The sequence below is a fragment of the Gobio gobio genome, assembly GCF_949357685.1.
Source record: "Gobio gobio genome assembly, chromosome: 15".
Lineage (NCBI taxonomy): Eukaryota > Metazoa > Chordata > Actinopteri > Cypriniformes > Gobionidae > Gobio > Gobio gobio.
Genome location: NC_137108.1, coordinates 26,800,251 through 26,817,610, shown reverse-complemented (window position 1 = coordinate 26,817,610; position 17,360 = coordinate 26,800,251). Strand labels below are relative to the sequence as shown.

The 17,360-nt window shown below is 36.7% G+C and overlaps 4 protein-coding genes across 4 annotated transcripts in view; all 4 read right to left on the bottom strand.

Annotated features, from left to right (window-relative positions):
- Nucleotides 1-17,360, bottom strand: part of slc50a1 (solute carrier family 50 member 1) — a 214,583-nt gene that overhangs the window by 79,786 nt on the left and 117,437 nt on the right. The gene's annotated exons all lie outside the window — the stretch shown is intronic.
- LOC307138287 (ictacalcin-like) lies at nucleotides 3,784-4,391 on the bottom strand (the record flags this gene model as incomplete). The annotated part of the gene is made up of 2 exons (XM_079836508.1): nucleotides 3,784-4,010; nucleotides 4,275-4,391. The coding sequence occupies 2 exons, from the start codon at nucleotides 4,389-4,391 to the stop codon at nucleotides 3,867-3,869; spliced, it is 261 nt and encodes an 86-aa protein (XP_079692634.1). The 3' UTR covers nucleotides 3,784-3,866.
- Nucleotides 8,301-10,704, bottom strand: LOC307138524 (ictacalcin-like). The gene is made up of 3 exons (XM_079836859.1): nucleotides 10,659-10,704; nucleotides 8,823-8,953; nucleotides 8,301-8,542 (listed from the first exon to the last, which is right to left on the bottom strand). Exons 1-3 carry the CDS (start codon nucleotides 10,663-10,665, stop codon nucleotides 8,399-8,401), a joined length of 282 nt encoding a protein of 93 aa, XP_079692985.1. The 5' UTR covers nucleotides 10,666-10,704; the 3' UTR covers nucleotides 8,301-8,398.
- On the bottom strand, nucleotides 13,103-16,186 carry LOC307138722 (ictacalcin-like). The gene is made up of 3 exons (XM_079837251.1): nucleotides 15,798-16,186; nucleotides 13,962-14,092; nucleotides 13,103-13,681 (listed from the first exon to the last, which is right to left on the bottom strand). Exons 1-3 carry the CDS (start codon nucleotides 15,802-15,804, stop codon nucleotides 13,538-13,540), a joined length of 282 nt encoding a protein of 93 aa, XP_079693377.1. The 5' UTR covers nucleotides 15,805-16,186; the 3' UTR covers nucleotides 13,103-13,537.

Below are 17,360 nucleotides of genomic sequence, written 5' to 3'. Positions count from 1 at the left end.
TGGTCCACCGAAAGAGACAGAACAGGCCACTGCAGGTGAGGGGCGCTGTTCCTCCTGGGTGAACTTCACCGGCGAGAGCGAGGCACGTGGAGAGGTACTCGGCGTGCAGTCGCTCGAACGCTCAGGTGGCCTCTGGTCGCGACGCTTCTTTTTGCGCGGTCCGAGGAGCGCGGTCGGGGTGGAGACATTGAAGTCTCAGCGTGGTCGCGTCCGAGGCATGCCACACAGATGATGTGGCGGTCCCCGCCGAGGAGAGGTGCTCGGCACGAAAAGCGAGGCATTTGCAACAACGCTCGCGCTCTTTTTGAGGGGGGTTGCAGCGGCAACACACACAAAATAACACAGACAGAAATAAAGGATATATCGCCGGATGGCGCAGCTGGAACGGCAGGCGGCTGAAGGCGGAGACCAAGCGGGAATCCGACGTCCTCAGGGCTGCAGAGAAGTTCCGCTGAGTGCTGTTCGACGGCGGGGCTTCTATTCCGGAGGTCAACGAAGGTATCGCTGAAGGAGATTAAATCTGATTTCCTATGGCAAAACACGGTCTTTTATAGCTTCAGATATGCTAATTCTAGAGACCTTGTTCGGCGGGAATTCTAGCGACCCCTATTGGTTCGCTCTCTCTGCCGCCTCGCCATAGGTTCATGCAGTTCCCACTGCACAGCCAATCAGCGCGCAGCTCGCGCGCAGCTCACGCTGGTCTATCGGCTGTGCAGCGGCACTGCTTTTTACATAGACACTTTATAGAATAAAGTTTTTGCTTCATATTCTCGAGAAAAGGAGTTTTCCCATACGCAATACGAGAGACCTCTCGAAAGGGAACTTTGGTGTTAGCTTATAGTATTATATGGAGGGAGGGACAATAACAGTTGTTTTGTTTTGTTTTGCTTTTCGCCTCTGGTGTTTAAGACCAAATTAGGTATCTTTCTGTCTAATAAAAATGCTTGTGATCAAGTTCGTGTTCTTGGAATTGAGAAACAGCCTCAGCCCGCTTTTACAGCCTCGTTGTGCTTATAATTGTGCTCTTAAAAACAGGGGTGCACATAACTGCTGCACATGTGGTAGCAATAAATAATGCGCACCAGGAAACAGCATGTGAACGCCAAATTCCTGCGCTGGTCGAGCGTCCTTGCAATGGAGGTTCGAGTTGAATAACTAGTTCTTCCATTGTTTCATCATCGGAGTCACGCTTGGATTGAAATGGTAAAATCGACGCCATTGTTATGGTCTTTACTGAAAGCCTCCGGAGTTGAAGTTTATGATAATGGGCATTTGCGCTGTAAGTGGTAGACCAATCACAACAGACTGGGTCATCTGGCCAATCAAAGCAGAGTAGACTCACGTGTTTATAAACTTTGATACATGTAAACTTGTTGTAGGAGACCTCCAAAACAAAATTAGGAAACTTTAGAATAGCATAATAGGGGTGCAAACTTTTGTTTAAAGTTGGTGATGCTAAAAGGTATTGAATCAATAGATGTCTGAAACACACATTCACACCACCCTGCCATCAGATCAGTCATTCAGTAAATAATGTATTGTGTGTTATTGAATAATTGTTACTGAGTGAGAGAGAAGTAATGATGGTGATGGAAAAAATATTTTGGGAGATTTTCTTTTCTCGTACTGGGCAGGGGAGGGAAAGGTGAAATGAAAACAAAAGGTTATAAGCAGTTGTACACACGGAAATGTTCTTTGCATTCAGAATATAGGTCCAGACAGATTTCAGCCTAATAATAGTGATACTGAATGTCCAATGTCACATGCATTTTCAAAATACAAAATACTGTATTTGTATTTAAATACATTTTTCCCACAGTGTTTGGTATTTTATTTTTAAACTTTCAACTTTTTATTTTAATTTAATTTTAAATATATTATAATGTATGTGTGCCCATCTCTGGACACCAGTAATGTTTTTTTTTTCTTCTTCACATTTATAAAAATTACTTAAAGGAACTGTATGTAAGAAATGTATTTCAATTAATCATAAAATGGCCCTGATATGTCACTAGACATTAAGAAATCATGTTAATTTCAAATGCTTATATCACTGACAACAGTTGTCAGGCCAAGATATTGTCATTTTAAAAGTGAAGTTGCAGCCCTCAACGGATGTTGATGTTGACATGTTGTGTCATGCCTGAAGCGCCACCCTCCACCTGTCTACCAATCACGAAGTCAGTAGTGTTTCTGCATTCGGGTTGCCAGCTCTGCTCTAGTTACCACAGCTGCAGCTACAAACTTTTTGGATAAACAATGTCTAACTTTACGAAACCTAAACGGCCTCGTTATGAATCAGAAAAACGTCGTGACAGTGTCCGAGATAAAACAAGGATTTGTATAAGAGATGCCTTTGAAAGATAGAGACGGCTGAAAACGGAGAATAATTTGAAGACTGATGCCAACGTTGCTAATTTTCTCCTGGACAGGTAAGGTTCATCTATGTTTGGCTAACTTGTACTTAATGTAAATGGACATTTCAAATATTCATGACAGTCGAACAAAGTTATGCATGTTCGTGCAAAGTAACGTTAGGTTAGCGCAGATGGAGGAGGTGGGTCATTGAATTGAAAAGGTACGTTAAGGAATTGTTTGGTAAATAAAAACGGCGAGTCGTCATTGCTAACATTAGTAATGCATTATCAGAGCCCTTTTCTCTGTCATTATGCTGGGACGCTGAGGAAAACAACATTAGCACGCCTATATATGACAATGTGAAAACGTATTTGAGACAGTAGCCTAACGTTACCTCAGTAAAAATTATTCCTCATTCGTTCTTCGCATATATAGTGGACAAAACATGCTGCAAGTGGACCTGTATGACCATTGCTAATGTTATTTAGCTTTGCTGTAGTTTTACTATAGTATTTTTTCATGTGGGAATGTACTGTCACATACGAGCGTTCATATTTACGATTATATTTGGCTAATCGCCATTAGTAAATTTTTGCGATTCATAATTACTTCACAAAACATCGCTCTTGAAGCATAAACATAATTAACAGAAAGAAAAAAAAACGTACAGTGTAGGACTCGTCACTTGCCATTGAAAGCTCCGTGTAGCAGCCTACGTTCCTGCTGGATCCTGCAGCCTAGCTAGCAGCCTCGAGTCAGGGGAGGGGGAGAGGGGATACACCGGTCTACAGTAATTTGAAAGTGATTGCAGTACCAGTTTTGGCCACAGTCCTACATACAGCTCCTTTAAATGCCCTAATTTAACTAAGACCTAATCCTGGCTTAATCTAAGCCCTGTTTGTGAAACCAGGTCTAGATGTTTCAGAAGTCTGATCTATGAACTGTTCATATCTTGACATCTACCAGAATATACATCTCTCTCACTATAATCAATGCATGTGAGGCCCGCTCCTTTAGCGTGGTGTGATATTTTCACATTTCCAATGACAGTCCATACATGTCACTAATTTTAGAGTGTAATTTGACAATTAATTTCAAGTATGTTATGTTAGCAGTGTCAGTGGAAGGTGACCGTTTCCATATGAAAATTAAGCAGTTTTAATATATCCGTAGGATTTAATTAAACTGCAGCCATAAACACATTTACATATAAGAACACTCACATAAGAATACAGTTAATTCAAAACATTAAAAACCTTTATTTTTTTTAGATGTTCCATAACTTTACTGACAAACATTTTCTGTAAGGACAAAGTGTAGCACTTTATTTTACAGTCCTATTCCCCATGTACTACTTAATTATAGAAATGGCAAATAACTAGGTTCTAACCATGAACCTAATCCTAAACCTTACCTTAACCCACGTAGTTACCTTATATTACCCAGTACTTTCTTAGATAAGTACACGTAAGTGCACGTTCTGTAAAATAAAGTGAAACCAGACAAAGTTATTTCTTTTTTTGAAAAGATGCATTGCAAAGCATAATGATGCTGGCGATCAGGGTGACATACTCCTGGAAGTCCACAGAGCCATCAGAATTTGCATCCAGATCCTTAAATATCTTGTCCAGAGCTGCCTTGTCTTGGGATTTCTTTAACATGCACAACACACACAAAAGCGTAATCAGAGACATGATCTGTACAGTGATGAATCAAATGGCCCATATTTATTAGCTCAAATATATTCATTATGAGAATACAAAATAATTATTCTTATTTATTTTTAAAATAATGTTATTTATTTAATTTAAAGGAGCAATTGTAATACCTAATTTTTAAATACAATTTTTTAACAAAAATGTCATAATGAAAAGAGAATTTTTTTTTCAAATGTACAATGTATGAAAGAGACTCCCCCCAAATATGTCTCCTAGCTCTGCGGTGAGCAGGTCCTTGAGCTCGCCTTTGCTCAGGGTTTTCTTGTCTCCTTCCTTTCCTGAGTATTTGTGAAAGGCTGAAATCAGGAGAGCCATTCCTTTATGAATATCTGTGAAATTGGTGTGATAAAAAAATAGGTGTGTCAGTAATAATAATCAAACATGGCTATTTGTCCACAACATCCAAAATTATTAGTGGAGATGTCAAAAATACACATATATGGAAAGACACGCCCAGCAACAGCATAACACATGGAACAAGTTACACCCCTCCAGAGTCAAACATAAGGCATGGAAGAAGGAGGAGAGAAGGGATGGACCTGTAATTGTCTAAAGAGTGGGAGTTTTCAGAAAAGGAGGGATTAAAAACAACAGTTTTATGCACGGCCAACACCCTGAACATAGCCTTTAATTAAGACAGAAGTGAAAGATAGAAAGAAAAAAAAGATATCTACTCGATTTTGTCATTTGATCCACCACCAACATGCCTTCTCTTCCCAACACACAAGCTCTTAAACTACTGTTAAAATTTACAAAATACATATTTACCAAATAATTAATGGTTGAAAAACATAACATATAGGGTACAACAGCAATTAAAATGAGGTATTTGTTCTATTGTATTTCCTTTAAAAGGCGCCCCAGGGTAAAAGGCACATTTGACTTTATTCTCTTTTAAACCACTATAGATGGAATTCAGCACAGCACACATTTGGCTGATGTTTGATGCTGTCCCGGATAGCAACGCAAAGTTGATTCTGCGCTAATTTGATGTGATATTACATTAATTTTTTTTAAAAAATGTTATGTATTTGAAAATGTTGTAATTTATGTAGCAAAGGAGAATTGATAAAATGATTGGCTATATTTTGTAATACATTTTGTATATTTTGTATACATTTATAATATTTTTAAACAAACAAACAAACCACTTTTATTATTTTCACACAAAATCTGTTACTCCATCAATGTTCAATAAAAAACATATATTTTATCCAACCATACAGTATGGGAGTAAAGAAAAGCACATTTTAACATCTTAAGATGTGGCTTTAGCCCCGTTTTACTGTATAAACTGAACTAGTTTATCAGAAAGTGGAGGCTGCAACAATGTTTTACCCATCAAATACAGCAGTGCATCAGTGCACTACATTACAGTGCAGATCATTAGTTCACTTTAAGGCAGCAGACAGTAAAACACTCAGTAAAAAAATAAAAATCTCTTACCTGACATGGTGTTTAAGAAGTTGACGGTGAGCAAGAAGTAAAAGAAAATGAGATTAAGCAAGTGAGGACTGAAGGGAAAGATTGAGTTTTATATGCAGTGAAATGCCACACCTCCCGAATTCACTCCGTCTCACCATCCCAACCAAAACACGCACACGCACCTACATTCACATCCCTCTCTGGTTTACTCTGCCCCCTCTTCTCTCTCTCTTATTGGTCATCCCCTTAAATCATTGAATTTCCTGTTTGCTTAATTATTGAGTTAGCAAAAAATGAAGCAGGTTGGCCTGGTATCTCTTTGTGAAGTCTCTAACTCAGGTTAAACCAGCTCTTAACCGCACACAAACCGACAAAACCTTATACTTGAGCCTATGGACAAATCCATAGTCAATACTTGCACTTGACTGTTAATGTTAGATGGGTGTATCCGAGAACCACTTTAGTCCAACTGGAATCACTGAAATAATTTTATGCTACAGAAAGCATATCTAATAGTGGTTGTGTTGAAACTCCAGTTGTGAAATCATTTGCTTATGCATGCTTATGCATGTTTGCTGGTATACAAAACTGCTCAAGTTGAATTAAAATGTAAAGTAGTCTTTTGCGAAATACACAGAGATGTCAACTTGTATCCATCAAAATGACCATGCCCATCATTTATTTAATTTTTTTTAGACTGGTAATATATTTGACCTAAAACATAGATAGACACAAATATAGTGAGTGACCTGAAATTGAAATTAATACAACTTTTGAGTGTTACAACAACAAAATCATTCTTTGAGATTAAAGTTCTGAACTTGAGATAAAGTTAATAAAGTGCCAAAGTATCAGTTCAAAGATCTCTTACGAGGGCCACCACAAGATGGAGACATTTTCCTAAAATATTACATTCCATGAGCTGCAGTAAAGATTAATGTTTAGTAGTTATTTGCAACTTGTCTGATCACCGAATTGGGAAAACACTTGGAAAAAACATGTGTTAAAAACACTCCATAATAGAGAATGCACATACATTTATCAGTGGTTAAATCTAATACGTATAATACAACTTTGGTGTTAGCTTAATATTATATGGAGGGAGGGACAGTAGCATGTGTTTGGTTTTGGAATATAATTTCAACATCATAATAACAACAATACAAGTGAATGATGGGAATATTTAAAAAAAAAATATATAGTTTCATGTTATATTATTTTGTTTATAGGAGACTCTCATGCTAACTGATTTACTGTCTCTTCTTTTGGACTAAAAGCCCAGAGGGATGTTGTTTATAACACCCCCCCCCCCCTCCCCCCATGCTAAACAGGGTTGAGCCTGGTCAGTACCTGGATTAGCCTGGATGGGAGACCTGGGAAAACCAGGTTGCTCCTGGAAGAGGTGTTAGTGAGGCCAGCAGGGGGTGCTCACTCTGTGGTCTGTGTGGGTCCTCCTAATGCCCCAGTATAGTTACGGGGACACTATACTGTAACAAGCATCCCATGGCAACTCTCAATCCCATGGCAGTTTTCATAAAGAGTAGGGGTGTAACCCCCGGTGTCCTGGCCAAATTCCCTCTATTGGCCTTTATCAATCTTGGCCTCCTAATAATCACCATCATTTGAATTGGCGCTATTGCTTTCTCTCCTCTCCACCTGTAGCTGATGTGTGGTGAGCGCACTGGCGCCTTTGCTCTTTGGCTGCCTTTGCATCATTCAGGTGGATGCTGGACACTGGTGGTGGTTGAGGAGATACGATTGTAAAGCGCTTTGTGTCTCCTGTTAATAGTAAAGCGCTAGCATATATAAATGCCTCATGCATTCATTCAAATTAATGATTGAACACTTGCGTAATATTTGTGCAGTTCTAAAGCAATTAACATGTCATATTGAAAAGGAGATAAACAGAAGGAAATAGCCCACCCATATAATAATAAGCTCACTAATCTTCGACAATTACTTAAGCATTGTTTAGAACAATGAAAGGTAGTGACCACAAGGATTTGTTTCTACTGAGGCCGCTATAGGGGAGTGGGAGAAAGACATGAGTTTGGCTTCAGCATTAATATTTACAATAATATATTGAATTTGATAGGTGTCTCTCACATTGTCCCACAGCAACATTACAATAGTGTACATTAATGTACAATGTTTTATAATAATAATTTATTCTATTTAGTGTCCAATTCATTCATTTAACATATTTAATATTGGGGGCATCCAAGTTATTTGACATATTTGAACATTTGAAGAAAAAAAAAGTAACACATTAGTTACTTTCCCTGGTAATTAGTTACTTCTATAATGATGTAACTCAGTTACTAACTCAGTTACTATTTGTAAGAAGTAACTAGTAACTATAACTAATTACTTTTTTAAAGTAACGTGCCCAACACTGCTCTCAACACAGCAGCCAGTGTTCAGAGGCAATGGGCTGGGATTCAGGAATGATGCACACACACTGTTGGCCGGTTTCACAGATGAGGCTTAAGCCTAAAATGCATGTTTGAGCTGTCTGAACTGAAAGCAACCATTTCTTAAAACACGTCAATGCCTTTGAGTGTCAAGATGGTATTTTAACATTTTCTTGGAAATGATCAGTCTATTTATGTGTCAGAGTGTAATTTGACAATTCATTGTAATTATGTTAGCAGAGTCAGTGGAAGGTGAATGCTTGAAAATGAAGCATAGTTTTAATATATGCGTAGCAGGATTTAACCGTTTCATTAAACTGCAGCTACAAACACCATAAACACACATTTACAGATTTACAGATAATAACACTCACACCCACATATTGTAAGAATACAGTTTTAATTCAAAACATTAAAAACCTTCATTCTTTTTTTCCAGATGTACCATAACTTTACAGACAAAACCTTTCTGTAAGAACAAAGTTATTTACTTTTAGTAAAAAATTCATTGCAAAGCATAGTGATGCAGGCGATCAGGGTGGCATACTCCTGGAAGTCCACAGAGCCATCAGCATTTGCATCCAGATCCTTAAATATCTTGTCCAGAGCTGCCTTGTCTTGGGAATTCTTTAACATGCACAACACACACAAAAGCGTAATCAGAGACACGATCTGTACAGTGATGAATCAAATTTCCCATATTTATTAGCTCAAATATTTTCATTATGAGAATACAAAATAATGAATCTTATTTATTTTTAAAATAATGTTATTTATTTAATTTAAAAACTGAATCATAGAAAGGAGCTATTTTATTACCTAATTTTTAAATAACATTTTTTAACAAAAATGTCATGATGAAAACAGAAATTATTTTTCAAATATACAATGTATGAAAGAGACTCACCCCAAATATGTCTCCTAGCTCTGCGGTGAGCAGGTCCTTGAGCTCGCCTTTGCTCAGGGTTGTCTTTTCTCCTTCCTTTCCTGAGTATTTGTGAAAGGCTGCAATCAGGAGAGCCATTCCTTTCTGAATATCTGTGAAATTGGTGCGATACAAAATAGGTGTCAATAATAATAAGTAATAATAATAATCAAACAAGGCTATGTGTCCACAACATACAAAATGATTAGTAGTGGAGATGTCAAAAATACACAAATATGGAAAGACACGCCCAGCAACAGCATAACACATGGAACAAGTTACGCCCCTCTAGAGTCAAACATAAGGCATGGAAGAAGGAGGAGAGAAGGGATGGACCTGTAATTGTCTAAAGAGTGGGAGTTTTCAGAAAAGGAGGGATTAAAAACAACAGTTTTATGCACGGCCAACACCCTAAACATAGCCTTTAATTAAGACAGAAGTGGAAGATAGAAAGAAAAAAAAGATATCTACTCGATTTTGTCATTTGATCCACCACCAACATGCCTTCTCTTCCCAGCACACAAACTCTTAAACTACTCTGTTCAAATTTACAGAAGACATATCTACCAAATAATTAATGGTTGAAAAACATAACATATAGGGTACAACAGCAATTAAAATGAGGTATTTGTTCTATTGTATTTCCTTTAAAAGGTGCCCCCAGGGTAAAAGGCACATTTGACTTTATTCTCTTTTAAACCACTAGATGGAATTCAGCACAGCACACATTTGGCTGATGTTTGATGCTGTCCCGGATGGGAACACAAACTTGATTCTGCTCTAATTTGATCTGATATTAAATGTTTTTTTTTTTTTACGTATTTGAAAATGCTGTAGATTTATGTAGCAAAGGAGAATCGATAAAATGATTGGCTCTTATTATTTTGAGACAAAGGTCCTGTTAATGATTTTTAGTTTTGTTCAAGGTAATTAAAGCAACAGTTTTTCAATAATGGAAGAATATGTAAAAGTATGGTATTTGGGGGGAGAAAGGCACAATAATTAACATGATGATAAATATCTGGCTGACTTCTCTGTTTGTTGACATGACATGGAAAGATTCAGATATTTAATATTTATTAAAGCTGCAGGACGTAACTTTTTGCGCTCTAGCGGTTAATAAACAGAACTGCATGCGTCTTGTGGAAGAACATTGCAGCCGGAGCTTATTATTATAAAATATGTATTTGTTATACTCTCAAGCTGTATTAAATTATTATGGGATCTCTTCCAATGCTTTCATAATCTTTACATTTTTTAAATCATTTTGTTTCTGTATTTTTAAAATGATCATATTTTAATTACAGTTTATTTATTGAAAAAAACGTTTATTTTATTTATCAAAATAAACCATAAATAGTACGAACTTTGCAAAAGTGAATGTTTTAAACAAATTTAACTTGCATTATTAAAAACATATTTTAGCTAATGTATTTGTATAAATAATTTGTGCCTTTTGCCCCATGCTGGTTTTACCGCGTGTGCCACCTCATACATTTATACGATTTTTAAACGAACCACTTTTATTATTTTCATACAAAATTTGTTACTCCATCAATGTTCAATAAAAACATATATTTTATCCAACCATACAGTATGGGAGTAAAGAAAAGCACATTTTAACATCTTAAGATGTGGCTTTAGCCCCGTTTTACTGTATATAAACTGAACTAGTTTATCAGAAAGTGGAGGCTGCAACAATGTTTTACCCATCAAATACAGCAGTGCATCAGTGCACTACATTACAGTGCAGATCATTAGTTCACTTTAAGGCAGCAGACAGTAAAACACTCAGTAAAAAAATATAAAGTCTCTTACCTGACATGGTGTTTAAGAAGTTGACGGTGAGCAAGAAGTAAAAGAAAATGAGATTAAGCAAGTGAGGACTGAAGGGAAAGATTGAGTTTTATATGCAGTGAAATGCCACACCTCCCGAATTCACTCCGTCTCACCATCCCAACCAAAACACGCACACGCACCTACATTCACATCCCTCTCTGGTTTACTCTGCCCCCTCTTCTCTCTCTCTTATTGGTCATCCCCTTAAATCATTGAATTTCCTGTTTGCTTAATTATTGAGTTAGCAAAAAATGAAGCAGGTTGGCCTGGTATCTCTTTGTGAAGTCTCTAACTCAGGTTAAACCAGCTCTTAACCGCACACAAACCGACAAAACCTTATACTTGAGCCTATGGACAAATCCATAGTCAATACTTGCACTTGACTGTTAATGTTAGATGGGTGTATCCGAGAACCACTTTAGTCCAACTGGAATCACTGAAATAATTTTATGCTACAGAAAGCATATCTAATAGTGGTTGTGTTGAAACTCCAGTTGTGAAATCATTTGCTTATGCATGCTTATGCATGTTTGCTGGTATACAAAACTGCTCAAGTTGAATTAAAATGTAAAGTAGTCTTTTGCGAAATACACAGAGATGTCAACTTGTATCCATCAAAATGACCATGCCCATCATTTATTTAATTTTTTTTAGACTGGTAATATATTTGACCTAAAACATAGATAGACACAAATATAGTGAGTGACCTGAAATTGAAATTAATACAACTTTTGAGTGTTACAACAACAAAATCATTCTTTGAGATTAAAGTTCTGAACTTGAGATAAAGTTAATAAAGTGCCAAAGTATCAGTTCAAAGATCTCTTACGAGGGCCACCACAAGATGGAGACATTTTCCTAAAATATTACATTCCATGAGCTGCAGTAAAGATTAATGTTTAGTAGTTATTTGCAACTTGTCTGATCACCGAATTGGGAAAACACTTGGAAAAAACATGTGTTAAAAACACTCCATAATAGAGAATGCACATACATTTATCAGTGGTTAAATCTAATACGTATAATACAACTTTGGTGTTAGCTTAATATTATATGGAGGGAGGGACAGTAGCATGTGTTTGGTTTTGGAATATAATTTCAACATCATAATAACAACAATACAAGTGAATGATGGGAATATTTAAAAAAAAAATATATAGTTTCATGTTATATTATTTTGTTTATAGGAGACTCTCATGCTAACTGATTTACTGTCTCTTCTTTTGGACTAAAAGCCCAGAGGGATGTTGTTTATAACACCCCCCCCCCCCCCCTCCCCCCATGCTAAACAGGGTTGAGCCTGGTCAGTACCTGGATTAGCCTGGATGGGAGACCTGGGAAAACCAGGTTGCTCCTGGAAGAGGTGTTAGTGAGGCCAGCAGGGGGTGCTCACTCTGTGGTCTGTGTGGGTCCTCCTAATGCCCCAGTATAGTTACGGGGACACTATACTGTAACAAGCATCCCATGGCAACTCTCAATCCCATGGCAGTTTTCATAAAGAGTAGGGGTGTAACCCCCGGTGTCCTGGCCAAATTCCCTCTATTGGCCTTTATCAATCTTGGCCTCCTAATAATCACCATCATTTGAATTGGCGCTATTGCTTTCTCTCCTCTCCACCTGTAGCTGATGTGTGGTGAGCGCACTGGCGCCTTTGCTCTTTGGCTGCCTTTGCATCATTCAGGTGGATGCTGGACACTGGTGGTGGTTGAGGAGATACGATTGTAAAGCGCTTTGTGTCTCCTGTTAATAGTAAAGCGCTAGCATATATAAATGCCTCATGCATTCATTCAAATTAATGATTGAACACTTGCGTAATATTTGTGCAGTTCTAAAGCAATTAACATGTCATATTGAAAAGGAGATAAACAGAAGGAAATAGCCCACCCATATAATAATAAGCTCACTAATCTTCGACAATTACTTAAGCATTGTTTAGAATAATGAAAGGTAGTGACCACAAGGATTTGTTTCTACTGAGGCCGCTATAGGGGAGTGGGAGAAAGACATGAGTTTGGCTTCAGCATTAATATTTACAATAATATATTGAATTTGATAGGTGTCTCTCACATTGTCCCACAGCAACATTACAATAGTGTACATTAATGTACAATGTTTTATAATAATAATTTATTCTATTTAGTGTCCAATTCATTCATTTAACATATTTAATATTGGGGGCATCCAAGTTATTTGACATATTTGAACATTTGAAGAAAAAAAAAGTAACACATTAGTTACTTTCCCTGGTAATTAGTTACTTCTATAATGATGTAACTCAGTTACTAACTCAGTTACTATTTGTAAGAAGTAACTAGTAACTATAACTAATTACTTTTTTAAAGTAACGTGCCCAACACTGCTCTCAACACAGCAGCCAGTGTTCAGAGGCAATGGGCTGGGATTCAGGAATGATGCACACACACTGTTGGCCGGTTTCACAGATGAGGCTTAAGCCTAAAATGCATGTTTGAGCTGTCTGAACTGAAAGCAACCATTTCTTAAAACACGTCAATGCCTTTGAGTGTCAAGATGGTATTTTAACATTTTCTTGGAAATGATCAGTCTATTTATGTGTCAGAGTGTAATTTGACAATTCATTGTAATTATGTTAGCAGAGTCAGTGGAAGGTGAATGCTTGAAAATGAAGCATAGTTTTAATATATGCGTAGCAGGATTTAACCGTTTCATTAAACTGCAGCTACAAACACCATAAACACACATTTACAGATTTACAGATAATAACACTCACACCCACATATTGTAAGAATACAGTTTTAATTCAAAACATTAAAAACCTTCATTCTTTTTTTCCAGATGTACCATAACTTTACAGACAAAACCTTTCTGTAAGAACAAAGTTATTTACTTTTAGTAAAAAATTCATTGCAAAGCATAGTGATGCAGGCGATCAGGGTGGCATACTCCTGGAAGTCCACAGAGCCATCAGCATTTGCATCCAGATCCTTAAATATCTTGTCCAGAGCTGCCTTGTCTTGGGATTTCTTTAACATGCACAACACACACAAAAGCGTAATCAGAGACACGATCTGTACAGTGATGAATCAAATTTCCCATATTTATTAGCTCAAATATTTTCATTATGAGAATACAAAATAATGAATCTTATTTATTTTTAAAATAATGTTATTTATTTAATTTAAAAACTGAATCATAGAAAGGAGCTATTTTATTACCTAATTTTTAAATAACATTTTTTAACAAAAATGTCATGATGAAAACAGAAATTATTTTTCAAATATACAATGTATGAAAGAGACTCACCCCAAATATGTCTCCTAGCTCTGCGGTGAGCAGGTCCTTGAGCTCGCCTTTGCTCAGGGTTGTCTTTTCTCCTTCCTTTCCTGAGTATTTGTGAAAGGCTGCAATCAGGAGAGCCATTCCTTTCTGAATATCTGTGAAATTGGTGCGATACAAAATAGGTGTCAATAATAATAAGTAATAATAATAATCAAACAAGGCTATGTGTCCACAACATACAAAATGATTAGTAGTGGAGATGTCAAAAATACACAAATATGGAAAGACACGCCCAGCAACAGCATAACACATGGAACAAGTTACGCCCCTCTAGAGTCAAACATAAGGCATGGAAGAAGGAGGAGAGAAGGGATGGACCTGTAATTGTCTAAAGAGTGGGAGTTTTCAGAAAAGGAGGGATTAAAAACAACAGTTTTATGCACGGCCAACACCCTAAACATAGCCTTTAATTAAGACAGAAGTGGAAGATAGAAAGAAAAAAAAGATATCTACTCGATTTTGTCATTTGATCCACCACCAACATGCCTTCTCTTCCCAGCACACAAACTCTTAAACTACTCTGTTCAAATTTACAGAAGACATATCTACCAAATAATTAATGGTTGAAAAACATAACATATAGGGTACAACAGCAATTAAAATGAGGTATTTGTTCTATTGTATTTCCTTTAAAAGGTGCCCCCAGGGTAAAAGGCACATTTGACTTTATTCTCTTTTAAACCACTAGATGGAATTCAGCACAGCACACATTTGGCTGATGTTTGATGCTGTCCCGGATGGGAACACAAACTTGATTCTGCTCTAATTTGATCTGATATTAAATGTTTTTTTTTTTTTACGTATTTGAAAATGCTGTAGATTTATGTAGCAAAGGAGAATCGATAAAATGATTGGCTCGTATTATTTTGAGACAAAGGTCCTGTTAATGATTTTTAGTTTTGTTCAAGGTAATTAAAGCAACAGTTTTTCAATAATGGAAGAATATGTAAAAGTATGGTATTTGGGGGGAGAAAGGCACAATAATTAACATGATGATAAATATCTGGCTGACTTCTCTGTTTGTTGACATGACATGGAAAGATTCAGATATTTAATATTTATTAAAGCTGCAGGACGTAACTTTTTGCGCTCTAGCGGTTAATAAACAGAACTGCATGCGTCTTGTGGAAGAACATTGCAGCCGGAGCTTATTATTATAAAATATGTATTTGTTATACTCTCAAGCTGTATTAAATTATTATGGGATCTCTTCCAATGCTTTCATAATCTTTACATTTTTTAAATCATTTTGTTTCTGTATTTTTAAAATGATCATATTTTAATTACAGTTTATTTATTGAAAAAAACGTTTATTTTATTTATCAAAATAAACCATAAATAGTACGAACTTTGCAAAAGTGAATGTTTTAAACAAATTTAACTTGCATTATTAAAAACATATTTTAGCTAATGTATTTGTATAAATAATTTGTGCCTTTTGCCCCATGCTGGTTTTACCGCGTGTGCCACCTCATACATTTATACGATTTTTAAACGAACCACTTTTATTATTTTCATACAAAATTTGTTACTCCATCAATGTTCAATAAAAACATATATTTTATCCAACCATACAGTATGGGAGTAAAGAAAAGCACATTTTAACATCTTAAGATGTGGCTTTAGCCCCGTTTTACTGTATATAAACTGAACTAGTTTATCAGAAAGTGGAGGCTGCAACAATGTTTTACCCATCAAATACAGCAGTGCATCAGTGCACTACATTACAGTGCAGATCATTAGTTCACTTTAAGGCAGCAGACAGTAAAACACTCAGTAAAAAAATATAAAGTCTCTTACCTGACATGGTGTTTAAGAAGTTGACGGTGAGCAAGAAGTAAAAGAAAATGAGATTAAGCAAGTGAGGACTGAAGGGAAAGATTGAGTTTTATTTGCAGTGAAATGCCACACCTCCCGAATTCACTCCGTCTCACCATCCCAACCAAAACACGCACACGCACCTACATTCACATCCCTCTCTGGTTTACTCTGCCCCCTCTTCTCTCTCTCTTATTGGTCATCCCCTTAAATCATTGAATTTCCTGTTTGCTTAATTATTGAGTTAGCAAAAAATGAAGCAGGTTGGCCTGGTATCTCTTTGTGAAGTCTCTAACTCAGGTTAAACCAGCTCTTAACCGCACACAAACCGACAAAACCTTATACTTGAGCCTATGGACAAATCCATAGTCAATACTTGCACTTGACTGTTAATGTTAGATGGGTGTATCCGAGAACCACTTTAGTCCAACTGGAATCACTGAAATAATTTTATGCTACAGAAAGCATATCTAATAGTGGTTGTGTTGAAACTCCAGTTGTGAAATCATTTGCTTATGCATGCTTATGCATGTTTGCTGGTATACAAAACTGCTCAAGTTGAATTAAAATGTAAAGTAGTCTTTTGCGAAATACACAGAGATGTCAACTTGTATCCATCAAAATGACCATGCCCATCATTTATTTAATTTTTTTTAGACTGGTAATATATTTGACCTAAAACATAGATAGACACAAATATAGTGAGTGACCTGAAATTGAAATTAATACAACTTTTGAGTGTTACAACAACAAAATCATTCTTTGAGATTAAAGTTCTGAACTTGAGATAAAGTTAATAAAGTGCCAAAGTATCAGTTCAAAGATCTCTTACGAGGGCCACCACAAGATGGAGACATTTTCCTAAAATATTACATTCCATGAGCTGCAGTAAAGATTAATGTTTAGTAGTTATTTGCAACTTGTCTGATCACCGAATTGGGAAAACACTTGGAAAAAACATGTGTTAAAAACACTCCATAATAGAGAATGCACATACATTTATCAGTGGTTAAATCTAATACGTATAATACAACTTTGGTGTTAGCTTAATATTATATGGAGGGAGGGACAGTAGCATGTGTTTGGTTTTGGAATATAATTTCAACATCATAATAACAACAATACAAGTGAATGATGGGAATATTTAAAAAAAAAATATATAGTTTCATGTTATATTATTTTGTTTATAGGAGACTCTCATGCTAACTGATTTACTGTCTCTTCTTTTGGACTAAAAGCCCAGAGGGATGTTGTTTATAACACCCCCCCCCCCCCCTCCCCCCATGCTAAACAGGGTTGAGCCTGGTCAGTACCTGGATTAGCCTGGATGGGAGACCTGGGAAAACCAGGTTGCTCCTGGAAGAGGTGTTAGTGAGGCCAGCAGGGGGTGCTCACTCTGTGGTCTGTGTGGGTCCTCCTAATGCCCCAGTATAGTTACGGGGACACTATACTGTAACAAGCATCCCATGGCAACTCTCAATCCCATGGCAGTTTTCATAAAGAGTAGGGGTGTAACCCCCGGTGTCCTGGCCAAATTCCCTCTAT